Source organism: Oncorhynchus mykiss, chromosome 6 (assembly GCF_057628025.1).
Source record: "Oncorhynchus mykiss isolate SJ-2025 chromosome 6, ASM5762802v1, whole genome shotgun sequence".
Lineage (NCBI taxonomy): Eukaryota > Metazoa > Chordata > Actinopteri > Salmoniformes > Salmonidae > Oncorhynchus > Oncorhynchus mykiss.
Genome location: NC_143027.1, coordinates 26,604,477 through 26,631,429, shown reverse-complemented (window position 1 = coordinate 26,631,429; position 26,953 = coordinate 26,604,477). Strand labels below are relative to the sequence as shown.

Sequence of the window (26,953 nt, the reverse complement as noted above, 5' to 3'; positions counted from 1 at the left end):
CTCAGCTCCCCTCCTTTTGGAGGCAGGTGGCAACATGTGAAGCGTATCAGCACTGCGGATCTAATGTATTCTACCATCAAATTAAAATGTATGGGGGATTTCAGATTGAACCACAGCCCCACCTCACTAGACAGTATGAAACACAACCACTTCCTGATCTTTGTCTCAAGCTGTCTATGCTCAGGGACTAACAAGCACAACAAAAAAATTTAGTAATAGGAAGAAATGCCTAGCTTTTTTTCATCCTTATTAAGAGTTTATGAGACTGCTCTATCTCTCATGTACAATCTTGCACTGACGCCATCCGCCAGTCTAATAGTGTCTCATGAAAGAATGAGAGGAAGCATTATCTTGGATGGGGGTATAATAAAGTAATACGTTTAATCTCTAATTGTTCAGATAGGATATCAAGTGTATTTAAGATTACAGTGAGTGCTTGAGGAGTGCTTGCTGTGTCTGTGTCTGTGCCACAGAGTAATGTCCTTCTGTTGACCCCATTAGAAGCCATTTGCTCTGAAACAGACAGATTACTTGTGCAGGCTGCTCTGCAAATCTTTTATTTCTGGAGAGAAACCATTTTGGAGGAGTCTGCCCAGTGCCACATCCTTCTTCCTCCATGTCTCTTTTCTAAACATGCCCTGGAGGGCTGAACATCAATCACCTGAGAACAAAGAGGAAGAGACAAATAAATAGTCACTGAAATACTGAAGTAGAGTGAACTCGGCTAGTGAAGTCTGTTGGAGTTGTGCTTTTTGAGGAAACGTGAGTCTCCATTCACTGGCCGCGCTGTCAGGGGCACTTGCTCTAAAAAGGGCAGATCAAATGTGTCCTCTCCGCTGAAGTAAATGAGTGGAGACGGTGTGGAGGGCCCACCCTCCTGGGGGTAGAACGACAGCGGCAAAACCCCATACTCAGCCCAGCAGGCCCCCATCATTCTGTCTCAGTGTGAGCCGTGAACACCGGGGAGTCATGGCCTTGTTTGGCCCTCATACAAATACACACATTAAAGAACCTCAATTAATGAGCCTTGTTCCTCCACCATCTTTTAATTGGAATTGACATTTTACGTTGGTCAACAATGCCTTACTAAACATGACCCTATTCGACCAACTCAGCCAGGAGAGAGCCAAACAGAGAGGTGGCAGCTGAGGCTGACCCACATGATCCAGCAGCAATCTGTATTTCTACTAAAACTGGACCAGGGAGACGTTTGCCAAACAGTGACACAATATGAGAAGAATGCAGGCTAGACCCGTGGATCTCATGTTCTCCAGCTTTAAGTTACTCCATCAGGACAAAGGTTCTGTTACTTCATCTCACAGCGCTGTAGGTGTGTCCCATGGGAATGAGATCAGGCCCAGTATTGTGCTGCTTGGGAGCTTTTGTGTGAAGTCCTTCTTTAAGGCTCAAGCACTGCCTGGGAGGTTCTACCTTATCCCAGACCTGTCCCAGACTAGGCTTGAGTTTCACACAGGAGAAGAGAGGCGCTTTGGTTGAGCCAGGCCTCTGTTACCTACAGATATAGGATCTTAATCTGAGTTCATCTAAGTTTCTCACAGAAGGAAAATAATCATGCAGCAACAGGAAATGGCATTTTTGTTTGGATTATAATTTTAAAAAATTAGGGGTTGATGCAGTTTTGGAAAGTTTAAACCTTGAATACACTACACATTTGCATTTCCTGCAACAATAGGATGATCAAATTAAGATACAACACCTGTACTGTTGGAAGAGTAGTTTACAACAAGGAGAGGGTTATAAATTGAAAGTATCAGAACTCAGGATAAGACCCAGATGCAGACAGCTAGAATCACAGATGTTTATTGACCAAACAAGGGGCAGGCAAAAGAAAGGTCAAGGGCAGGCAGAGGTCCGTAATCCAGGGCAGAGTCAGTAAGGTACAGAATGGTATCAGAGCAGGCAGAGGTTCGTAATCGGGTCAGAGTCAGGCAGGTACAGAATGGCAGGCAGGCTCGGGGTCAGGGCAGGCAGAATGTCAGAACTGAGAATATTAGGAAACAGAAACTTGAGAAAACAGGAAGACGGGAAAGCATGCTGGTAAAACCTGACAAGACAAGACAAGCTGTCAACAGACAAACAGAGAACACAGGTATAAATGCACATGGGATAATCGGGTAGATGGGCCACACCTGGAATGGGGTGGAGACAAGCACAAAGACAGGTGAAACCCATCAGTGTGTGACAGGACCCCTCCTGCCTGGGCACATACCTGGTTGACCAGGGTGCCGGCGGTGGAACTCAGCAATGAGGGCTGAGTCCAGGATGTTCTTAGCAGGAACTTAGCACCTCTCCTCTGGGCCATAACCCTCCCAGTCAACCAGGTACTGGTATCCCCTGCCTCGAGGTCGAACACTCAGGAGGCGCCTCACCGTGTAAGACGGATGGCCGTCGATGAGATGGGGGGAAAGTTTACGGGACTCCACTCGGAGGGGCAGGTCCCGAGTGGAGAGCCATACTCTCTGCCCAAGCCGCTAGCGGGGAGCAGGGGTCCGGTGGCGATCCGCTTGTTGCGATACCTGGATGTGGTCTTCAAAAGAGCAGCCCGGTACGGCGACAGCGGCGGATGAACATCTGGGCAGAGGGTATGCTGAATTCCTCTTGTTCGGGAAAGAGCGGGGGCTGAAATCCCAAGGAACACTCAAAGGGCGAGAGACCAGTGGCCAAGCAGGGAAGGGTGTTGCGGGCGTATTCAACCCACACAAGTTGCTGGCTCCAGGTGGTGGGGTTGGTGGAGACGAGGCAACGAAGGGCCGTCTCCAGGTCCTGATTGGCTTGTTAGATTGGGGGTTGAAACCAGAGGACAGGCTGGCCGACGACCCAATGAGGGTGCAAACGCCTTCCAGAACCGGGACGAGAACTGGGGACCCTGATCGGAAACCATGTCGCCCGGAGGTCCATGGATCCAGAAGATGTGCTGCACCCTGAGCTGAGCCGTGTCCTTTGCTGAGGGTAACTTGGGAAGGGGAATAATATGGACGGCTTTAGAAAACCTATCCACCACCGTCATGATAGTAGTGTTGCCGTCTGATGGGGGGAGCCCAATATATGGGATCAGGGGCGGTGAGGAACAGGGAGTGGTTGAAATAGGCCAGCCATATCTTGCTGCAGAGTCTTATTTTGTGCACACACCGTGCGGGCGGTAGCGAATGCGGAGACATCCGGCACCATGAAAGGCCACCAAAAGCGTTGTCGAACAAAAGCCAGGGTCTGACTGGAGCCTGGATGGCAGGTCAGTCGAGAGGAATGTGCCCATTCCAGGACCGGGGAACGGCCAGAGTCCGGGACAAACATCTGGTTAGCCGGAACCCCTCCGGGTGAATAACAGGGCCCAACGAGCCTGCCTAGAGTTGAGGTGCTTGGTGGTGCGGAGATATTCCAGGTTCTTATGGTCCACCCACACTAAGAATGGGTGTTCTGCCCCTTCCAACCACTGCCTCCACTCCTCCAACGCCATCTTGACAGCAAGGAGTTTTCAATTTCCCACATCATAGATTCTCTCAGCAGGGGTAAGACGATGAAAGAGGGAAGCGCAGGTGTGCAGCTTTTGATCCTGGGCAGAACGCTGGGACTGGACGGCCCCAACTCTGACATCCGAGGTGTCGACCTCCACCACAAACTGACGGGATGGGTCCGGATGGACTAAGATGGGGGCTGTAGTGAATCGATGTTTGAGGTACGAGAACGCCTGGTCAGCTGTTGGAGACCACGTGAAGGGAACCTTGGGGGTGGTGAGTGCTGAGAGGGGGAAGCCACGATGCTGTAATCCTGGATGAAGCGGCGGTAGAAGTTAGCAAAGCCCAGGAAACGTTGCAGTTGCACTCTGGATGTGGGTTGAGGCCAATCCACCACCATTCTCACCTTGTCTGGATCCATCTGTATATGTCCTGCAGCAATGACGTATCCAATGAAGGAGATGGTGGAGCGATGGAACTCACACTTCTCTGTTTTAACTAAAAGCTGGTTCTCCAGGAGACGCGGAAGGACTTGTCTGTCGTGGAGGACGTGTTCTTGAGCTGACCGGGAAAAGACCATGATATCGTTGAGGTAGACAAACACGAACCGGTTCAGCATGTCCCGGAGCACATTGTTGACTAGGGCCTGGAACACAGCGGGAGCGTTGGTCAGCCCGAATGGCATAACTAAGTACTCATAGTGCCCGCTAGCTGTGTTAAAGGCTGTTTTCCACTTATCTCCCTCCTGTATCCGAACCATATGGTAGGCGTTCTGAAGGTCCAACTTAGAGAAGATGGTCGCTACCTTAAGAGGTTCGAAAGCCAAGGAGGTGAGTGGTAGAGGGTATTCTTTACCCATTAACCCCTGTAGTTGATACATGGGTGCAGGGTTTTGTCCTTCTCCACAAAGAAGAACCCTACGCCAGCGGGGGAGGCAGATGGGCAAATACTCCCTGCAATGAGTGAGTTCTCAATGTACTCCTCTATAGCCTTGGTCTCCAGACCCGACAAAGCCAACCCCCGAGGGGGTGTAGTGTCTGGGAGAAGGTCAATGGCAGGTATTGCGGGTGACTCTGCCAATAGTTTGCCCATCCAGCACTCTGACGTCCATGGGAATGGAGATGGGCTGAGTGGAGATACCAAGCTCCGACACCAAGGGAGCATTGATAAAGCTCTCATTTGCCCCAGAGTCAATGAGCACCCAGAGTGATTTGGCCTGGTCACCCCATAAAAGGGTGGCATTGATACGGGTGCGAGTAATGGGTTCCTCGTCCGGCTCAACAGAATACTCATACCTACTGATGAGCCTGGACGTTTTAATGGACAGATGGAAAGATAATGTCCTGTTGTCCCGCAATACAGATAGCTCCTGGTGTTCAGTCTGCGTTTACGTTCATCCGGAGATAATCGAAGCCCTTCCCAGTAGCTTGGGCTCTGGAGGAGGCGTCCGCCCTCTGCAATTCCCGTGAGCACTCGGGTGACATCAGATTCTCTCGGAAATGCCTTCGGGGGTTTCCGGGATTCCTCGGAGGCAACATGGGAATCGAGGGCAAGCGAGGGCAACAGGGGACAGATTCCCTCTCCCTTCTACATTCTCGTAGCCGCCCATCGATCCGGATGGTCAAGACTATGAGGGAGTTGAGATCCATGGGCAGTTCTCGGGCTGTGAGCTTATCTTTGATCACCTCCGATAATCTGTGTCGAACATGTCGAATAATGCTTTTGGTTTCCAGGCACTCTCAGCTGCCAACGTGTGAAAATCCACCGCGTAGTCTGCCACACTATGGACGTCTTGACGTAGCTGGAGCAGTTTACGAGCAGCCTCTCTCACGGACAATGGAGACTCGACCACCTTCCGTACCTCCGCCACAAACTCCTCCAGACTGAGGCAGACGGTGGACTGTTGTTCCCACACCGCCGTAGCCCAGGCGAGTGCCCTCCCGGACATCAGTGTTATGATCTACGCTATCCTCGAGCGGTACAAGGGGAATGAAGACGGCTGGAGCTCAATGGATGCTGAGCCCTCCCTCAGAAGCCCCACCTTCCTGGCTATAATAACTGGGCTCGCATCCATTTCCTCAATTCTTCGCACTTCAGCTCTCCCGAAGGAAGAACATGTCACGTAATTTACAAACGTTTTAAGCACACAAAGGCTACGAGATTTGGCTCCGAGTTACAATACGTGTCTGTTAGTGGAGAGAGAGTACTCGTCACTGTAGATGTTGTGAGTTTTGGGTCTTGGCATTGGTTTTTTGGATTTGCTAAAAGCAAACTACTTTGCTTTGCTTATGTAGCTAATGCTTCCTTGCTTGAGTAAGATGGTCAGTGGCAAGAGTAAGTTAAAAAGGCTAACCAGCTGAGTTTGAACCACTGACCGTGGCTTATGGCATGTGGTTTCACAATGAAAATGAATGATACTCATGAGTGCTGTCCTGTTTGCCAGAGGTGGAAACAAACTCAGGAGGCATTGGTTTGGAATATTTTGTGTGACCATTGTCTCTCTGGCCGGGCTGACTTTGTGAGGAAGATTGATGGCTGGAGTTGATAGGGGTGTCATCTCAGCTGAGTTTGGCTCATTCCGGTTTCTTTACCTGTGTTCAGAGTTTGGATTCCGAGGACGATATACTATCCCTGATTGGCGGGTTTTCAGAGTGTGAATCGGATTACATCATTCCGGGGCAGCCTGAAGCCCCGGCTTTGGTTTCGGCGGGGGAGAGTGAACCATTGGTGGTGATGCGCTTTTGATGGTGTTTTTCTCCCCCGCAGCAGAGTTCCTGAAGGTTTGGGTGAAGGTATTTACCTATTGTCCCTGAAGCGTGGCTTACCCCTTTTTAAAGATTTTGCAGATGAGTGTGTACCTAACCATAAACATCAATGCCTTTCTTTAAAATCAATACACAGGTATATATTTTTAAACCTGCATATTTAGTTAATATTGCCTGCTAACATGATTTTCCTATAACTAGGGAAATTGTGTCACTTCTCTTGTGTTCCGTGCAAGCAGTCAGGGTATATGCAGCAGTTTGGGCCGCCTGGCTCATTGTGAACTGTGTGAAGTCAAATCAAATCAAATATATTTATATAGCCCTTCTTACATCAGCTGATATCTCAAAGTGCTGTACAGAAACCCAGCCTAAAACCCCAAACAGCAAGCAATGCAGGTGTAGAAGCAGGGTGGCTAGGAAAAACTCCCTAGAAAGGTCCAAACCTAGGAAGAAATCTAGAGAGGAACCAGGCTATGAGGGGTGGCCAGTCCTGTTCTGGCTGTGCCGGGTGGAGATTATAACAGAACATGGCCAAGATGTTTAAATGTTCATAAATGACCAGCATGGTCACATAATAATAATCACAGTAGTTGTCGAGGGTGCAGCAAGTCAGCACCTCAAGAGTAAATGTCAGTTGGCTTTTCATAGCCGAACATTAGGAGTATCTCTACCGCTCCTGCTGTCTCTAGAGAATTGAAAACAGCAGGTCTGGGACAGGTAGCACATCCGGTGAACAGGTCAGGATTCCATAGCTGCAGGCAGAACAGTTGAAACTGGAGCAGCAGCACGGCCAGGTGGACTGGGGACAGCAAGGAGTCCTCATGCCAGGTAGTCCTGAGGCATGGTCCTAGGGCTCAGGTCCTCCGAGAGAGAGAAAAAAATAGAGAAAGAGAGAATTAGAGAGAGCATACTTAAATCCACACAGGACACTGGATAAGACAGGAGAAGTACTCCAGATATAACAAACTGACCCTAGCCCCCCGACACATAAACTACTGCAGCATAAATACTGGAGGATGAGACAGGAGGGGTCAGGAGACACTGTGGCCTCGTCCGATGATACACCCGGACAGGGCCAAACAGGAAGGATATAACACCACCCACTTTGCCAAAGCACAGCCCCCACACCACTAGAGCGATATCTTCAACCACCAACTTACCATCCTGAGACAAGGCCGGGTATACCCCACAAAGATCTCCGCGACGGCACAACCCAAGGGGGGGGGCGCCTACCCAGACAGGAAGATCACGTCAGTGACTCAACCCACTCAAGTGACGCACCCCTCCTAGGGACGGCATGAAAGAGCATCAGTAAGCCAGTGACTCAGCCCCTGTAATAGGGTTAGAGGCAAACAATCCCAGTGGAGAGAGGGGAACCGACCAGGCAGAGACAGCAAGGGTGGTTCGTTGCTCCAGAGCCTTTCCGTTCACCTTCACACTCCTGGGCCAGACTACACTCAATCATATTACCCACTGAAGAGATGAGTCTTCAGTAAAGACTTAAAGGTTGAGACCGAGTCTACGTCTCTCACATGGGTAGGCAGACCATTCCATAAAAATGGAGCTCTATAGGAGAAAGCCCTGTCTCCAGCTGTTTGCTTAGAAATTTTAGGGACAATTAGGAGGCCTGCGTCTTGTGACCGTAGCATACGTGTAGGTATGTACGGCAGGAAATTCATTCCTAACAAAGACCATAATTAATTTGCCAGAATTGTACATAATTATGACATATCATTGAAGGTTGTACAATGTAACAGCAATATTTAGACTTAGGGATGCCATCCGTGAGATAAAATACGGAACGGTTCTGTATTTCACTGAAACAATAAACGTTTTGTCGAAAATTATAGTTTCCGGATTCGACCATATTAATGACGATAGGCTCGTATTTCCGTGTATTATGTCATAATTAAGTCTATGATTTGATATTTGATAGAGGAGTCTGACTGAGCAATGGTAGGCAGCAGCAGGCTCGTAAGCATTCATTCTAACAGCACTTTCATGCGTTTGCCAGCAGCTCTTCGCTGTGCTTCAAGCATTGAGCTGTTTATGACTTCAAGCCTATCAACTCCCAAGATTAGGCTGGTGTAACCGATGTGAAATGGCTAGCTAGTTAGCAAGGTGCGCGCTAATAGCATTTTAATCGGTGACTTCACTCGCTCTGAGACCTTGAAGTAGTTGTTCCCCTTGCTCTGCAAGGGCCGCAGCTTTTGTGGAGTGATGGGTAACGATGCTTCGAGGGTGGCTGTTGTCGATGTGTTCCTGGTTCGAGCCTAGGTAGGGAGCGAGGAGAGGGACGGAAGCTATACTGTTACACTGGCAATACTAAAGTGCCTATAAGAACATTCAATAGTCAAAGGTATATGAAATACAAATGGTATAGAGAGAAATAGTCCTATAATTCCTATAATAACTACAACCTAAAACGTCTTACCTGGGAATATTGAAGACTCAATATGGAGCCACCAGCTTTCATACTGTATGTTCTCATGTTCTGAGCAAGGAACTTAAACGTTAGCTTTTTTACATGGCACATATTGCACTTTTACTTTCTTCTCCAACACTTTGTTTTTGCATTATTTAAACCAAATTTAACATGTTTCATTATTTATTTGAGGTTAAATTGATTTTATTGATGTATTATATTAAGTTAAAATAAGTGTTAATTCAGTATTGTTGTAATTGTCATTATTACAAAAAAATAAAAAATAATTGTCCGATTAATCGGTATCGGCTTTTTTTGGTCCTCCAATAATCGATACCGGTATAGGCGTTGAAAAATCATAATCAGTCGACCTCTAACTTAGACAATACCTTTGATGATACAGTGGTAGTAATACAAGTTTAGACTATTTACAGAAAATACAGAAATGCCAGTGGTGGAGGTGTTGCTGTTTATATTCAGAGCCACATTCCTGTAAAGATTAGAGAAGATCTCATGTTAAATACTGTTGAAGTAATATGGCTACAGGTTCACCTGCCTCACCTAAAGCCCATTATTGTGGGAAGCTGCTATAGACCACCAAGTGCTAACAGTCAGTATCTGGATAACATGTGTCAAATGCTTGATAATGTATGTGATATTGACAGAAAGGTATATTTTCTGGGTGATTTAAATATTGACTGGCTTTCATCAAGCTGCCCACTCAAGAAAAAGCTTCAAAAAGTTTAAAACTGTAACCAGTGCCAGCAACCTGGTTCAGGTTATCAGCCAACCTACCAGGGTAGTTACAAACAGCACAGGGATGAAATAATCAACATGAATTGATCACATCTTTACTAATGCTGCAGAAATGTGCTTGAAAGCATTATCCAGATCCATCGGATGTAGTGATCACAATATAGTAGCCAAAGGCTGGGCCTAATACAGTGTATAAGAGGTCATACAATAAGTTTTGTAGTGATGCTTATGCTGTTGATGTAAATAATATTTGTTGGTCTGTGGTGTTTAATGAGGAGCAAACAGACGTTGCAATTGACACATTTATGAAATTGTTTTCCCCGGTTACTAATAAGCATCCACCCATAAAGAAAATGACTGTAAAAACTGTTAAATCCCCATGGATTTATGAGGAATTGGAAAATTGTATGGTTGAGAGGGATGAGGCAAAAGAAATGGCAAATAAGTCAGGCTACACAACCGATTGGAAAATTTACTGCATATTGAGAAATCATGTGACTAAACTGAATTAAAAGAAGAAGAAACTACACTATGAAACAAAGATAAATTACATAAAGAATGATAGTAAAAAGCTTTGGAGCGCCTTCAAATAAATTTGGGGAAAAAGGCAAACTCAACTCCATCATTCATTGAATCAGATGGCTCATTCATTACAAAACCGACTGATATTTCCATCTACTTTAATGTTTTTTTTTCATTGGCAAGATTAGCAAATTTAGGCATGACATTTCAGCAACAAACGCTGACACTACACATCCAAGTATATCAGACCAAATTATGAAGGACAAGAATTGTCATTTTGAATTCCATAAAGTGAGTGTGTGAAAAAGAGGTGAAAAAATGATTGTTGTCAATCAACAATGACAAGCCACCAGGGTCTGACAACTTGGATGATAATAGCAGATGATATTGCCCCTCTATTTGCCATATCTTCAATTTAAGCCTACTAGAAAGTGTGTGTCCTCAGGCCTGGAGGGAAGCAAAAGTAATTCCGCTACCTAAGAATAGTAAAGCCCCCTTTACTGGCTCAAATAGCCGACCAATCAGCCTGTTACAAACCCTTAGTAAAGTTTTGAAAAAAATGGTTTTGACCAGATACATACAGATACAGATACATACAGATGATACATACAGCATGCAATACAGACTTTCAGCATTCTTATAGAGAAGGATATTTTTTTTTTCCTTTATTTAACCAGGCAAGTCAGTTAAGAACAAATTCTTATTTTCAATGACGGCCTGGGTTAACTGCCTGTTCAGGGGCAGAACGACAGATTTGTACCTTGTCAGCTCGGGGGGTTGAACTCGCAACCTTCCGGTTACTAGTCCAACGCTCTAACCACTAGGCTACCCTGCCGCCCCATATTATATATTAAACAAGCACAGCACTTACAGAAATTACTGATGATTGGCCTGAGAGAAATTGATGATAAAAGATTGTGGGGGCTGTTTTGTTAGACTTCAGTGCGGCTTTTGACATTATCGATCATAGTCTGCTGCTGGAAAAACGTATGGCTTTACACCCCCTGCTATATTGTGGATAAAGAGTTACCTGTCTAACAGAACACAGAGGGTGTTCTTTAATGGAAGCCTCTTTTTAATGGAAGCCAACATAATCCAGGTAGAACCAGGAATTCCTCAGGGCAGCTGTCTAGGCCCCTTACTTTTTTAAATATTTACTATTGACATGCCACTGACTTTGAGTAAAGCCAGTGTGTCTTTGTATGCGGATGACTCAACACCATACACTTAAGCTACTACAGCAACTGAAATTACTGAAACACTTAACAAAGAGCTGCAGTTGGTTTCAATAAGTTAGTCCTAAATATTTCAAAAACTAAAAGCATTGTATTTGGGACAGATCATTCACTCAACTAAATATTGTAAGAAATAATGTGGAAATTGAGCAAGTTGAGGTGACTAAACTGCTTGGAGTAACCCTGGATTGTAAACTGCCATGGTCAAAACATATTGATACAACAGTAGCTAAGATAGGGAGAAATCTGTCCATATTAAAGCACTACTCTACCTTCTTAACAGCACTATCAACAAGGCAAGTCCTACAGGCTCTAGTTTTGTCGCACCTGGACTACTGTTCAGACGTGTGGTCAGGTGCCACAAAGAGGGACTTACGAAAATTGCAATTGGCTCAGAACAGGGCAGCACAGCTGGCCCTTGGATGTGCACAGAGAGCAAACATTAATAATATGCATGTCAATCTCTAGAGGTGAGATTGACTTCATCACTACTTGTATTTGTGAGAGGTATTGACATGTTGAACGCACCAAGTTGTCTGTTTAAATGACTAGCATACAGCTCAGACACCCATGCATACCCCACAGGATATACCACCAGAAGTCTGTTCACAGTCCCCAAGTCCAGAACAGACTATGGGAGGCGCACAGTACTACATAGAGCCATGACTACATGGAACTCTATTCCACATCAGGTAACTGATGCAAGCAGTAGAATCAGATTTTAAAAACAGATAAAAATACGCCTTATGGAACAGCAGTGACTGTGAAGCAACACAAACATAGGCATAGAGGCATGCATACACACACATGATAACATACGCACAATACACACACATACACCTTGATTTTGTGTTGTAGATATGTGGTAGTGGAGTATGGGCCTGAGGGCACACACTTAGTGTCTTGTGAATTCTGTAATGAATGTATTGTAATGTATTTAAAATGTTAGAATTGCCTTTATACAAATTCCATGTCTGAAATGTGCTGTATAAATAAAGCTTGATTTCATTTAAAACGAATGAGCAGAACAAATGCAGCCTCTGTCAATTATTTACCAGTACTGTACATCATGTACGGAAATAAAAAGGGCTCATAAAAAAACTCGCACATGCATGAACACCTGCACATGATCATTTCTAAGTCATACAGTATGTTAGTATGTTTCAAATACAGTGTCATTAAAAACAGGTATTGGTACATTGACACTTCCATACTTTGTCACAGATTTGAATGCAGTAGACCATGGTTGACTTGTTGCTTCTAAATTGTTTGTTTTCTGATTCAGGCATGGAGGGCCATTCTGTAGTTGGCCAAGTTGGCTGGGGCTGAGGTTTGGATGTGTCACTCACTGCTGCAGTGGCTTGACCATGTGAGCAGAACGTGCTTGCTGGTGCAAGGGTTAAAACAGCCGGACCGAGAGAGAGGGACTGAGTTAACTGTAATCTATTGCTTGACAAAGAGCTATTCATAAGAGGGTTAAACTGATTAGGGGAGAGGAGGGTTGAAGAGGGAAATTTGGGGGTAAGGGAGGGGTGGGCTGTCAGGGGCTGGCCCCAGACTTATGATTGTATTCAAATCAAAACACATCCCACAATGCACCTCTGCCTGTCTCCCTTAAACCCATACGGAACAGACAAAGAAAAACAAAACTGAGGCCTCTGTAAACAGAATGATCTGTCTTCCTCCATAGGTGCCGCTATTAATTGTAGCATATGAAATTCTGTATATCCCCGTGCATTACAACATGTAATTACGCAGCAGTGGGAACCACCACTGCAACAATCACATGTCCATTCCATTTCCTCCGAACAATAGAACATTATCCCAGAGATTTAACGCTGAGAGGCTGCATGGACCACAATGAACAGCATTTGCCACACAATCACTGCATCGGAAGTGTTGACTTCCATATGTGTGACAACCAGCTTGAATGGAATTATTTTGGGTAAAATTAATATGATTTTAACACCAGTTTGACTAAAGTAAGCATGGGAGCACAGAGTGATTTTAAACACCATGTAGTACATTACAGTATATTGTATATTAAAACCCCAGGCCATGGTTACATAAAAACTGTTGTCACGAGTACAGGCAAGCCAGTTCTCTGGCAGTGCAGTGAGCGGTGCAGCTCAGAAAGAGCTGAGTGATTTTTAACCTGCCACCCACTGGGGGAGAACTTGACTCTGGCTAATGTGAAGAGGTTGGTGCGTCTTAGAGGGGAACGCTGAACTGAACGGGTGCATTAGAGTTTCCATTATGCACCCTTCACTGCACCCCAGCCAGACCTGTCAGAATAGCAGCTCGTTGTAAGGTAGACTGAAGTCGTCATGTGATATCTGGGGGTGGAAAAACAGTGAGGAGAATAGACAGGAAAAAGGAGCAGCTAGTGTTTCGCTGTCTCTGTGCTCCATAGAGACTAGTGTATAGGAGGGCATCAGGATATTGTGCTAATGCAGGCCAAGTGGGAGTAATGAATGTGTCTGCTGGAGTGTTGCAGGCTCACTGAGGTCAGTGAGGTCTCACTCATTGGTAGTAGTCGGTGGATTATTGATCCAAATTCCTTCTATAACCTCGCCATAATCTGTCATTGTATTCCTTGTAGAATGCAGCAATGAGCCGTTTAACAATTTTCATCAATACTTGGTCATCTTTGATGAGTATTCAGATCCCCATATTTTTCTTTCGAGTTGGGATGGATTGGAAATTGTCCACACCTTTAATTTTGAACATTATTTTAAATCATGTGGTAGTGACTCATCTGTCCATCTTAACAAAAGCAATCATTTACAGGGCACATATTTAGTTTTTATCTTATTCTAATTTGTTTTTTATGAATGGAAGCAATTTTGCCATTTGTGACCATCCATGGCTAGACAAATAATTAAAATAAAACTGCATTTGTCACTATTGTCTGACCTCAGATTCAAATTAAAACATGCTTTTCTCTCTCTGTCTCTCTTTTATCTCTCACACTGGGTGCGTTCATAATTTCAATCTGGAGTGCCAGAGTGCACTCAGAGTGCCCGCTAGGCGTAAATTCACACTGGAGCGCACACTGGACGCTCTGGCCGAGGAGCAGGGTTGATCCGAGCGTTCTGGCCTCACAACTGCAGTCAAGTACCCAAGCTAACTGGCTAATGTTGGCTAGCTTGCTAGCTACTTCCAGACACAAATGAGAGAACACCTCACTCTGACCATTTTACTTGCCCTAGCAGAGCTGGTTAGGCTGTTTTTATGTTATCCAGAGCATTATCAAGAACTGCTGCTGACAACAATTGAATTACGCTTTTTTTTGCCGACGTTTACTGACACCAGCCATATTCAATGGGTGTTGAGCGTTCGTAAATTTGTCAGTTATTCTGCGCTCTGGCACACTCAGACGAGAGTGAGTAGGTAGCCAGAGTAGGTAGCCAGAGTGAATTTACGAATGCACCCACTGTCTCCATTTCCTACTGCTGGATCGGTCACAAGCCATTTACCCATTATTTAAATCCAAACATGTTTTCTTCCATGTGTAATTTTTTGAATCACAGGCACAAACCCACCCCCTGTGATTGGCCCTCCCTTCCCAGTGTTTTACCCCCGTCGCTCCCCGTTTCCACAGCAACTGAATTCAAATCCAAACTCCCAGCCCTGGGTATTCTTGGTTTCATCACTATGGTAATCTGAGAGAATTACGAGGGGTGGTGTGGGGGAGTTGCCTTCCCTTTGTAGTGATGGACAGGCAGGAGGGGAGCAAGAAAGTTAAGTGTTTCATAGTCAAACAAAAAATTCCCCAGTGGTGAGCCAGTTGGAACTGCACACGCAAGGTTTTGAAAATCAACTCATATGCGGTGCACCCTCATGCTTGCATGTCAGTATTTAGATTTATTTGGCCATTGGGAATTCCTTGGTTTGTGTTTGATTCTTAATCGTTCTTAGAGGTGCTGGTAATCTTAATGAATTTAAAATGTTCCTCAGCATTTCTAGCCACAAAGGGATTAGGTGTGAGATTGTGTATGAAGTGATACACATGAAAGAGTTTTTCTCCAGTGCACTGGGTGTGGAGTTAATTCCATTGCTGTTTGGGAAAAAGTCTGTATAGGAAATAGACAGCTCAGGGAGGATCCCTCACTTTGAGATAACAGCCCATGCCTGAAGTCTTTGATACACCTGTTATCATTTCAGCACACATTTCCTTTCTTTGAGTGTCCTATCAGCTCTCCTAATAACACTGACCTGGGATCAGAGGTACCTTTTTATGTAAGCACAAACTGAGAGCCGCCCAGTAATGATTGGGTCTGTGTTGAAGCAGGTCAGACAATCATTATCTCTGCAGGCATACCTTACCATTAACCAAAACAACAGCCCCTCTCTGGAATGTGGGGTTAATTGTGACTCATTCTAATCCCTTTTTAAACACAGTGTGGTGTTTCACCCTGAAGCCTCAAGGCTGTGGGTGCATTTTGCTTAATTAATCACAAGACTACCTCCGGCCACTGCTGTCTGAAGGGAAAACATCCTGGACAGCTGAATAGTCGCTGTTTTCCTCTGATCTTTTTTTGTCAAAATTTCAAAGTTGAAGTAAATTCAATAAATCTTTTCTGTCATTCAACACCCTGGTGAAATGACCTCAGGAGCTGAAGTACAAGATTGTGTCGTGAAAAGATTCAATGATGAGGGTGCAACTCCATCTCTATTCTCATGCTTATTCAATGAACAGACTAGGGGCTTTTTTTCATGAAAATAGGGGCTTTTTACACATTGTGTTGTCAATCATAGGATTTAGTGTACAAGATACCTACAGTCTTTATTCTAGATTCTGCAGGCTGTAGAATTGCATTGGTTATCTACTACAATTGCTTACTACAGAGGCTTATAAAGCCTAAGCATTTATCAGACCTCATCATATGAAGGCATTCAGTTGTACAACTGGCTAGGTATCCCCCTTTCCCTATTCCTTGTCAGAGGGTTAATTGGTTTAACTTTTTCCACCTTGAAAAATATGTATGTTTCCTGTGTTTAAAAGAGAAGGGCTTCCTCCTCTGCTCATTTATAGCTCCAAACATTATTAACTTACGTTTATGAGTAACTCATTGGGTACGTTTGTTTTGTTCTGAGGGGATGCATGAGGTTTCTCTGTGACTGCTCTGTTTATTTTAAAACTGCTTGGCTGTTGCCTGCTAAAAGCATGAGTTTTCCACTGCTTTACAATACACATCCTCCTATCATTTAAAACCCTGCATTTGGGGAAAAAATAGTTCATTGAGAGACTGAATAAAAGGAGGGGGTGGGGAAAGACGGGTAACTTAGTACCCTGAAAACCAGGCTTCAGTCACCAGGCAACCAAAAGATCACGTTTCAAAGCCCGACAAGGAGTTGTGAGAAGTAGAAAGAAAAAGAGAGGGGCGGAGTGTGAGATAGAGAGACGTGTGTTTGGAAGGAGGTGGGGGGGGGGAGCACTTCATAAAGTGTCTTCCGCTTTCCACAGTTTCCCTCTCTGCCATATGCTCCTCCATGATATACAAAAACAGGTGATACATTTCAAAACAAATCTTCAGATTCCGGTGGAATCTGGTGACATTTTGACATTGATAAGAGCTTCTCTCTTGTGTTGGTATTGGTACCAAACTGCCTTTACCCTTTTTTATCTATTCTCTTCATCACTCTCCGTATTGTAAACAACAGGAAATCTAAATATGGTAAATCTTTCTCAACTAGAATCTTGCTCTGCTGGTCAAAATTGAATCATGGGTTTGTACTTCCCTATCCCAAGGTCTCTGTTTTCTCTTTAAATTACATTCTCTGTTTGCCAGTTATGTCATTCCATATATTCCATTAAGCAGACCGAAAAGTCCTAAACCCTTTGGGGAATTTAAGTAATGTATAATTGATTATTTAATACTAACTCACCGAAAACTTTATGGGACAGTATAGTTGATGTCCTGAAAACCCATGAGGTTTGACTTTGCCTGTGGCCTTTTGTGACACTGGATGCCTGTGTCCTCTGCTTGGTAAGCTCACTGCCTGCATGTGCTGACTCTGCTAGTCTGGTTGTATGTTCTGACCCTGGGGGCTCTCTGTCTCTCTCTGTGCCCAGGCCGTGTGTCTCTGACCCGGGGGGCCTCGCTGCTGGTGGAGGGGCTGAGCCTGGAGGACGAGGGCTGGTTTGAGTGTCGCATCCTGCTCCTGGACTGCACCACAGACGAGTTCCGCAACGGCACCTGGACCTTCCTCTCCATCACAGGTGCAGCTCAGTGGGTCTCTGTGGCAGTCAGAGGAACTGGACCTACAGGACAAGTCATCCTCTAACTGCTCACAACCATCAGTGTTTTCCCTTTAGAATATATTCAACATCTTCAGCATGTCCCTCTCCTGTTTATCTTCATATGGAGTTTTTTTTCCGTGTATAAGTTGTTGTTGCAAAATGCTCAATGTTTTACACAGTGCTCACGACACGTCTCGTCTCGTCTCGCCACAGGGGACGTAGACACAGTGCACGTGACCTCACCAGGATAGTGGAGGCTAAAGGGAAAACAATGTTTTGTGTTCAAGTGTTTCCCTTGTCCTGCATCCTTCTCTCCTCCTACTGTCACTCTCTCCTTCTCTCCTTTTCCTATTCTGTTTTCCCATTCACACACATATCAAAACACATGCTACTCCAATTTACTATCTACCTCTCATCCTCTCTTTCTTTCCATTTGTACATCTTGTCTTGTTTTCTTCCTCCCTTATGCATCAAATAGGATGTCATCAGGGCAAGTATTGTGTTACATCCATGAAACGTACCTGGTTAGTCAACATGTTTGGGTGATCAGAGGCCACTACTAGCTTACAGATATAGCAGTAACATAATTCATAGTTTACAATTAGTTAACTAATTGTTACACAATAGTTAATTAACTAGCTAGATAATTGTGTTACATTTGTTTAAAGATCATCTAACTTTCCCCCTACAGCCCCACCTGTATTTATCAAGACTCCGCCTACCTTTGTGGAAGTCCTGCTAGGGGACTCCCTGACCCTCAGCTGTGGTGCCCATGGTAACCCTCGACCAACTGTTATCTGGCATAAAGATGAGGCCCCAATTGAGAATGGTGAAAACATGGTGGTATGTAGAAAAGCTTCTATTTGCTGTTGTTGGATGAAGTTGTTGGTCATGATTCAAAGCATCTGCAATCTCTTTCTCTCTCCCTCCCTCTCTCACAGGTGCTCAATGGCACCTTATCTTTGGCCCCCGTCACCAGAGAGACATCAGGAATGTATAAATGTCATGTGTCCAACTCGGAGGGGAATCTGACCCATACTACCCAGCTGCAGGTCAAAGGTCAGTCTGACTATCTTCTAACCATCTGGGAGAGGCAGGCTTCTCATAAGCCCAATCAGCTCAGTTCGCTCACCTTAAGGGTCTCCAATGTATTAACCCCTAAAGGTTCCTAAATTAGTCCTTAAAACCTTAGGTCTGGTCTAGAAGACAAACTATTTTGTTTACTAACCATTTAGTTTACGGAGTGGCTGCGGATAGGTATTTTCTGGACCCCTCTTCCCGTCAGCTAAAGGTCCTAAAGCTTCTGCGCATGTATGGGATTCCCTACTTTACTCATAGTCTCTGCTCTACTCTTAGAGAACAGGCTACCCTGATGAATGGTGGTCGTTTAATAAAGTTAGATCAAAGCTGAATCAATGTTCCTAACATTAGGAACACAAGGATTCAGTACCCCTGTCTTTCTCACCACTGTATGTCTCTCATTGGAGAGGAGCCTGGAGAAAGGGAGAAAGAGCCTACACTGACCACACAAAGCATACTGTCTCCACCTAGTGTGCTTGCCTTTACCCTACACTTACATTTTTGCTACATAATTTCTGCAACTCCAAGATCTCAGGGTATTAGCAAGTACATACACTGAGTGTACAAAACATTAGGAATACCTTCCTAACATTAAGTTGCACCGCCTTTTGCCCTCAAGACAGCCTCAATTCGTATAATTATCTATATATAAAATTATACAAATATATATATTCATTAATATATATATATATATATATATATATATATATATATATATATATATATATATATATATATATATATATATATATATATATTTTGCCATTTAGGAATGTCTTGTTCAATGTGTTTCTATGGGCTATAGTGGTAAAGGCCAAATTCAATATTTTATCAAATCATTTATACATATTTAGTTTGATACCTAAAGGTGTCCTAAAATTCAAAATCAAATAGCTAAATTATCCATGGTAGGACCTTCTTAAAACAATTCCATATGTCAGCTTACAATATTTCACCTGTAAAACTTGACCACAAAAATATGTGAGTAAATTAGAGGTAAAGAAACACGTGCACAGAACGTGATTCCGATCTTCAGCACTGGGCCACGTTCAGTAGCCAAATGTTGTTGAACATTGCAGATAGGAATGCCATGAATAGAGCCTACGTGATTCCTTGTTCAACATGTCAGAGAGGCATGTTTGCTCTACAACACATATTTCTCTCTGAACGTTCCAAAACATTGCGTCCTGCTGAATGCGTCCCTGGGGAAAAGGGTTCTTGGGGGCTGGGATAGGGTGGTTACCTACGGATCCGCAGCCTCTGCCTTTAGTTTAACAGAAAGCCAACTTAAAGAACATATGTTTTCTGGGAAAATAGTCTGGGTAGCCATTTGATTAGCTGTTCAGGAGTCTTATGGCTAGAGCGTAGAAGCTATTTATGAGCCTCTTGGACCTAGACTTGGTGCTTCGATACCTGATTTCCTGTTTGCTTATGGCGGTATACAGCTCATTGAGGTGGTATGTAGACAGCTACGAAAAATACAGATGAAAGCTCTCTTGGTAGATAGTGTGGTCTAAAGCTTATCATGAGATACTCTACCTCAGGCGAGCAAAACCTCAAGACTTTCTTAGATATCGTACACCAGCTGTTGTTTACATAAATGCATAGGCTCCCATCCCATGTCTTACCAGAGGCTACGTTTCTGTCCTGCGATAGAGTGTATAACCCGCCAGCTGTATGTTCTTAATGTCATCGTTCAGTCACGACTCGGTGAAACATAAGATATTATAGTTTTTAATGTCCGTTGGTAGAATAAACGTGCTTTCAGTTCGTCGCATTTATTTTCCAGCGATTGAACGTTAGCTAGCAGGACGGAAGGCATGGGAAGATTAGCCACTCGTCGCCTGATCCTCACAAGCACCCTGATCTCTTTCCGCGAAATCTGCGTTTTCTTCTCCAGCAAATAACGGGTATCTGGGCCTGGTTGGGTGTCTGTATTAAATCCCTCCCGTTCGACTTATTGAAGAACAACTCTTCGTCCAGTTTGAGGTGAGCAATCGCTGTTCTGATGTCCAGAAGCTCTTTTCGGTCATAAGAGATGGTAGCAGCAACATTATGTACAAAACAAGTTACGAACAACGCAAATAAACAAACAAAATAGCATGGTTAGTTAAGAGCCGATAAGCCTTCCCCTCCGGCGCCATTTTACTATCAGGGCCCGTATCCCCAAAGCATCTCAGAGTAGGAGTGCTGATCTAGGATCTGTCAATATAATCTTATTCATTATAATCTAAAAGGCTAAACCGATCCTAGATCAGCACTTTTACTCTGAGATGCTTTGTGGATACAGACCCAGAGCTACTGTGACACTTCCATCTAGTGGTGTATGGTCTATAAATGCACTGTTCTTGTCACATCAAATCCTCAGCTGTTATTTGTGTCCGCATACCTGTATCATTAAGTTTATCAGTATGACTCACTTGTTTTACAACCAGAGAAAAAGACATGTATGCAGTAACTTAAATTCTCCCAACTTCAAAATAGGTCCTCCACTCATCATCATCGCCCCAGAGGACACCACCCTCAACATATCCCAGGATGCAGTTCTGCAGTGCCAAGCTGAGGCCTATCCCTCCAACCTCACCTATGAGTGGTGGAAACAGGGACAGAATGTCTACCATATCGAGTGAGTTGACTTTGACACATTGTAAACACACAAACTACATTAGAAACACAAACTACAGTAGAAACACAAACTTCAACACAAACACACACAGGAACACAAACTACAGTAGAAACACAAACTACAACACAAACACACACAGAAACACAAACTACAGTAGAAACACAAACTACAACAGAAACGCACAGAAACACAAACTACAGTAGAAACACAAACTACAGAAGCTACTGGGATCAGTGGCGGTCAGTGCAGTTTAAGATGACGGAGGACAAGCTTTTTTATTTTCATAAGCATGGCCTTATTTTATTACAGCATATTGGATAACATTCATATTCCATTCACCCACTTTAATGTGACAGCGATAGGTTTAGGCTACTACAGTACATTATACTCAAATTTCCCTATATCCATCATGAGGTTGCTTCAACCTAGCCTATGAATGAAAGTTTACAATGTAGGTGCACACAGGTCGAGATATTTTCTTTTAGGTGACAGACACATGGACCGACAGCAACACATTTAATACTGCATTGCACACTCTTGCCTGCATCTAGCTGATCTAGGGTGGAATCATTAGTCCAACAGTTGCAAACAAGAGTTTCTATTGGACAAATTCTGGTATGTTTATCCCCGTTTCATTCCATTTGCTTCCGTCTAAGAAACGTTATTCAAGAGAATCGGCGGAATGAATACACACCTGATCACGTGTAAACACAGTTCACTTTCACAGCAGCCATGTTGAATTCCTTCTCGCATCTATGCTTTCTCCTCATCTCACCTTTTCCATTCCCTTGTGCACTTCAATGCACAACACATCAGCTGTATGTGACCAGGCAAAAAATAATAATCCAAGCCAAACCATATCATAACCGCTATGCACAGCCTACATTGTTGTCACCATATAAGCTAAAGCAACATCATCATCAAAATAGCTAATAGAACTAATGCGTTTGTAAACCCTCTACAATCATGCAGTAACGTTACAGTGTATGGCCAGTAAGCAATTTAGCACTTACACCGGCAGGCCCCGATGGCAATAAATTAGTAAAACCAAAAGCTTACCTTGACTTGGAAGAGTTCCAGTGTTGTGTTGGATAGTTATAGCCAGCTAGCTAAAATAGCATCCCTCTGTTTGAGCAGTGTGTTTGAGTAGGCTAAACTAGCTACAGTTGTAGTCGGAAGTTTACATACACCTTAGCCAGAAACATTTAAACTCAGTTTTTCACAATTCCTGACATTTGATCCTTGTAAAAATTCCCTGTCTTAGGTCAGTTAGGATCACCACTTTATTTTAAGAATGTGAAATGTCAGAATAAAAGTAGAGAGAATGATTTATTTAAGCTTTTATTTCTTTCATCACATTCCCAGTGGGTCAGAAGTTTACATACACTCATTTAGTATTTGGTAGCATTGCCCTTTAAATTGTTTAACTTGGGTCAAATGTTTCTGGTAGCCTTCCACAAGCTTCCCACAATAAGTTGGGTGAATTTTGGCCCATTGCTCCTGACAGAGCTGGTGTAACTGAGTCAGGTTTGTAGGCCTCCTTTTTCAGTTCTGCCCACAAATGTTCAATAGGATTGAGGTCAGGGCTTTGTGATGGCCACTCCAATACATTGACGTTGTTGTTCTTAAGCCATTTTGCCACAACTTTGGAAGTATGCTTGGGGTCATTGTCCATTTGGAAGACCCATTTGCGAACAAGCTTTAACTTCCTGACTGATCTTGAGATGTTGCTTCAATATATCCACATAATTTTCCTGCCTCATGATGCCATCTATTTTCTGAAGTGCACTAGTCCCTCCTGCAACAAAGCACCCCCACAACATGATGCTGCCACCCCCATGCTTCACAGTTGGGATGGTGTTCTTCGGCTTGCAAGCGTACCCCTTTTTCCTCCAAACATAACGATGGTCATTATGGCCAAACAGTTCTATTTTAGTTTCATCAGACCAGAGGACATTTCTTGAAAAAATACTATCTTTGTCCCCATGTGCAGTTGCAAACCGTAGTCTGGCTTTTTTATGGCGGTTTTGGAGCAGTGGCTTCTTTCTTGCTGAGCGGCATTTCAGGTTATGTCGATATAGGACTGGTTCCTCCAGCATCTTCACAAGGTCCTTTGCTGTTGTTCTGGGATTGATTTGCACTTTTCGCACCAACGTATGGTCATCTCTAGGAGACAGAACATGTCTCCTTCCTGAGCGGTATGACGGCTGTGTGGTCCCATGGTGTTTATACTTGCGTACTATTGTTTGTACAGATGAACATGGTACCTTTAGGCATTTGGAAATTGCTCCCAAGGATGAACTAGACTTGTTGAGGTATACAATTTTTCTTTCTGAGGTCCTGGCTGATTTCTTTTGATTTTCACATGATGTCAAGCAAAGAGTCACTGAGTTTGAAGGTCGGCCTTGAAATACATCCACAGGTACACACACCTCCAATTGACTCAAATGATGTCAATTAGCCTATCAGAAGCTTCTAAAGCCATGACATAATTTTCTGGAATTTTCCAAGCTGTTTAAAGGCACAGTCAACACTTAGAGTATGTAAACTTCTGACCCACTGGAATTGTGATACAGTATAAGTGAAATAATCTGTCTGTAAATAATTGTTGGAAAAATGACTTGTGTCATGCACAAAGTAGATGTCGTAACCGACTTGCCAAAACTATAGTTTGTTATCAAGAAATTTGTGGAGTGGTTGAAAGACAAGTTTTAATGACCTAAGTGTATGTACACTTCCGACTTCAACTGTAGCTGCATTTGCTAGCTAAGTAAGTGAAACTGAAAGTTAACAAAAAATATGAAATCTGTCTCTCTATCTCTTTCTTGCTTCTTTATTTTTGGAATAAATTAATTTGTTCAAAACTGTTCAACTATTGTCTTTCTCTCTCATTGATTCAACTAATCACCACATTTTATGCACTGCAGTGCTAGCTAGCTGTAGCTAATGCTTTCTGTACTAGATTAATTTTCTGATCCTTTGATTGGGTGAACAATATTCCAGTTCATGCTGCAAGAGTTCTGATAGGATGGAGGATGTCCTCCGCAATATATAATTACTGTGTATGTCTATGGAATGGGGTGAGAACCATGAGCCTCCTAGGTTTTGTATTGAAGTCAATGTACCCAGAGGAGGACAGAAGCTAGCTGTCCTCCGACTACGGTGGTCGCTACTGTAACGATGTTCGCTGAGAGTCGGGAAGCAAGTTCAGGGAGTGAGTGTTGTAATAAATAAACACAACATAATACAAAACATGAACAATGCACAGACATAAAACTGAAACAGAAGCAATTATGCCTGGGGAAGGGGAGTGACATATATAGGGCAGGTAATCAAGGAGATGATGGAGTCCAGGTGAGTGTCATATTGCGCTAATGCGCTTAGCGATGGTGACAGGTGTGCGCCTTAACGAGCAGCCTGGTGACCTAGAGGCCAGAGAGGGAGCACACGTGACAGTACCCCCTACCCGACACGTGGCTCCAGCCGCAGGACGCTGACCAAGATGACGATCCCGGGATCAGGAGCGGACTGGTCACCTCTGCTAAGGCGTGGGAACCTGTCGATCCAGCTGAGGTGCAGGAGCATGGCGACCTAGAGCGTCGGAGAGAGAGCATACGTGACAGTAGTCCCCTCCCCGGCGCATTCGGCTCCAGCCGCAGCCACCACGACGATCCCGGGGATCAGGAGTGAACCGGTCGCCTCCGCTGAGGCGCAGAAATCTGCCGGGGAGGTCTCAGCCAGCTCATCAGGCTCACACTCCTCAGCTGACGAACCAGCTGAGGAGTGTGAGCCTGATGAGCTGGCTGAGACCTCCCCGGTTGCCTCGGTCCTGACACCCGGACCCGACATCACCTCCAACACAAAAACAAAAAAACTCCCTGATGCTTCCCTTTGGTGAGGTGTCATTCTGTATGATGTTCGTGTCGTGTTCTTGGTTTTGTTGTTTTATTAAAACGTTTCACCTGCACTTGCTTCCGACTCACCGTCTCATTATTACAGCTACCCTACAGAGTGCTGTTGAGGCTACTGTAAACCTTCATTGCAAAACAGTGTATTTTAATAAACTATTTAATGACATTTGAATATATTTAGTATAGCTTTATCTAAAACGGATGGTCCTCCTCTTCCTTCTCTGAGGAGCCTCCACTGACTGGGATATGTGAGAAGCATACTGTCTTATGATGTGTATCTATGTTTCCAAGCCCATTGCATTGATTCTATGTAATCTCACAAAGCGTTTGCCTCTACAATACAAGTTAATTTGATTGTTAGTGAGTCAATTATATACCAGTAGTAGCATTGTGACCACAGGTAATTCTTAGACAATGGAGCATATTGCAACTAAGAAGACACTCAAGGCCAGGTTGTGATGTGTGTGTGTTTTGTTCTCAGCTATCTCAAGACCCGTGTGAAGATCTTAGTGGACGGAACACTCCTCATCCCTAGTCTTGTCCCAGAGGACACTGGGATTTACACCTGTACACCAACCAATGGGTTGATGACCCCACCCTCTGCCTCAGCACACCTCAAAGTCAAACGTAAGAATTGTGGTTGACTATGGCTACTGTATGCATGTCTTGATTTCCTGGCCTGTGTGTTATATTCCATCTCTGGGAGAGTGACTTACTGTATATATATTTCCTTTGTCTCTCTTAGACCCTGCTCGGGTGGGCCGGATGCCCAGGGAAACGTATCTACCTACGGGCATGAGGGGAGCCATCTTCTGCCCAGTCCAGGCTGAGCCCCCCATGCTCTTTGTCAACTGGACCAAAGATGGGAACAATTTAAACCTTGACAATGTAGGTATTCACACTGGGAAACATGAATCCTAATACATAGAATATATGTGATTGATCTATGTTGTATTTCATGTTTGTTTTCTCCTTCTGTCTATGTCTGCTCAGGTCCCTGGCTGGAAGGTGAACTCTGAGGGCTCAGTGTTTATAGCCACAGCCAATGACGATGCAGTGGGCATGTACACCTGTACTGCCTATAACAGCTATGGAACCATGGGCCAGTCTGAACCCACTAAGGTTATCCTGCAGGTAAGGCTGGTCTACAGGCCTCTGTTCCCTGGTCATAGAAAACCCTGCTGCCTGTGGGTCTGGTATGGACTTAAAACTGTCTTTCCCTCCGCAGGATCCGCCCTCATTCTCTGTGTCCCCTCGTGCTGAGTACCTGCAGGAGGTGGGCCGGGAGCTAGTCATCCCATGTGAGGCAGATGGAGACCCCTCTCCCAATATCACCTGGAGCAAGGTGATATGTCCCTAATAGACACAGCTGATGGAACCCCAGAGAGCATAGCCCTCTCTCTCTGTCTGTTTACGCTCATCTCTGTTGTTGCTCTCTCAACTCATAGGTTGGTCCCACTCCTCGCTCCACATACACTGTGCTGTCCAATGGCTCCCTCCTCCTGAAGCCTCTCAGGAAAGACCACCAGGGGGGCTGGGAGTGCCTTGCCACCAACCGCGTGGCCACTGTCAACACTGGCACTGTGGTCTTGGTTCTGGGTGAGTTGACCTCTGCATGGAGTAACATGGCAAGACATGCCATTCTGTAGTACATTGGTAAACAGGGTATACCGTTCCACTGGTGTATGCCAAATTGCCCTCCTCATCTTCCCCCCCAGGCACCAGCCCTCATGCTGCCTCATTCGTGTCAGTAAGCACCGGGATGAACCAAGCCAATGTGTCCTGGGAACCTGGATTTGATGGAGGATACACCCAGAAGTTTACTATCTGGTTAGTAATTAATCTCAATGTTTATTTGAATGACACTGGCCATTCTCTTCTTTGTTATGGTTCTTAAATCTCTGAGTCCCTCC

The 26,953-nt window shown here is 44.4% G+C and overlaps 1 protein-coding gene across 5 annotated transcripts in view; it reads left to right on the top strand.

The window, feature by feature from the left end:
- igsf9b (immunoglobulin superfamily, member 9b) overlaps positions 1-26,953 on the top strand; it is a 51,352-nt gene that overhangs the window by 13,429 nt on the left and 10,970 nt on the right. For all 5 annotated transcript variants that reach the window (XR_016496577.1, XR_002473783.3, XM_021605897.3 and 2 more), the window contains exons 4-13: positions 17,256-17,402; positions 18,115-18,266; positions 18,365-18,482; positions 20,988-21,129; positions 25,522-25,667; positions 25,786-25,928; positions 26,034-26,174; positions 26,269-26,385; positions 26,489-26,639; positions 26,759-26,870. Coding sequence is in view for 3 of the 5 variants with exons in the window: in XM_021605897.3 (XP_021461572.3) it covers positions 17,256-17,402; positions 18,115-18,266; positions 18,365-18,482; positions 20,988-21,129; positions 25,522-25,667; positions 25,786-25,928; positions 26,034-26,174; positions 26,269-26,385; positions 26,489-26,639; positions 26,759-26,870 (1,369 nt within the window). In the remaining 2 variants the exon portion in view is untranslated. The remainder of the gene's footprint in view (positions 1-17,255; positions 17,403-18,114; positions 18,267-18,364; positions 18,483-20,987; positions 21,130-25,521; positions 25,668-25,785; positions 25,929-26,033; positions 26,175-26,268; positions 26,386-26,488; positions 26,640-26,758; positions 26,871-26,953) is intronic.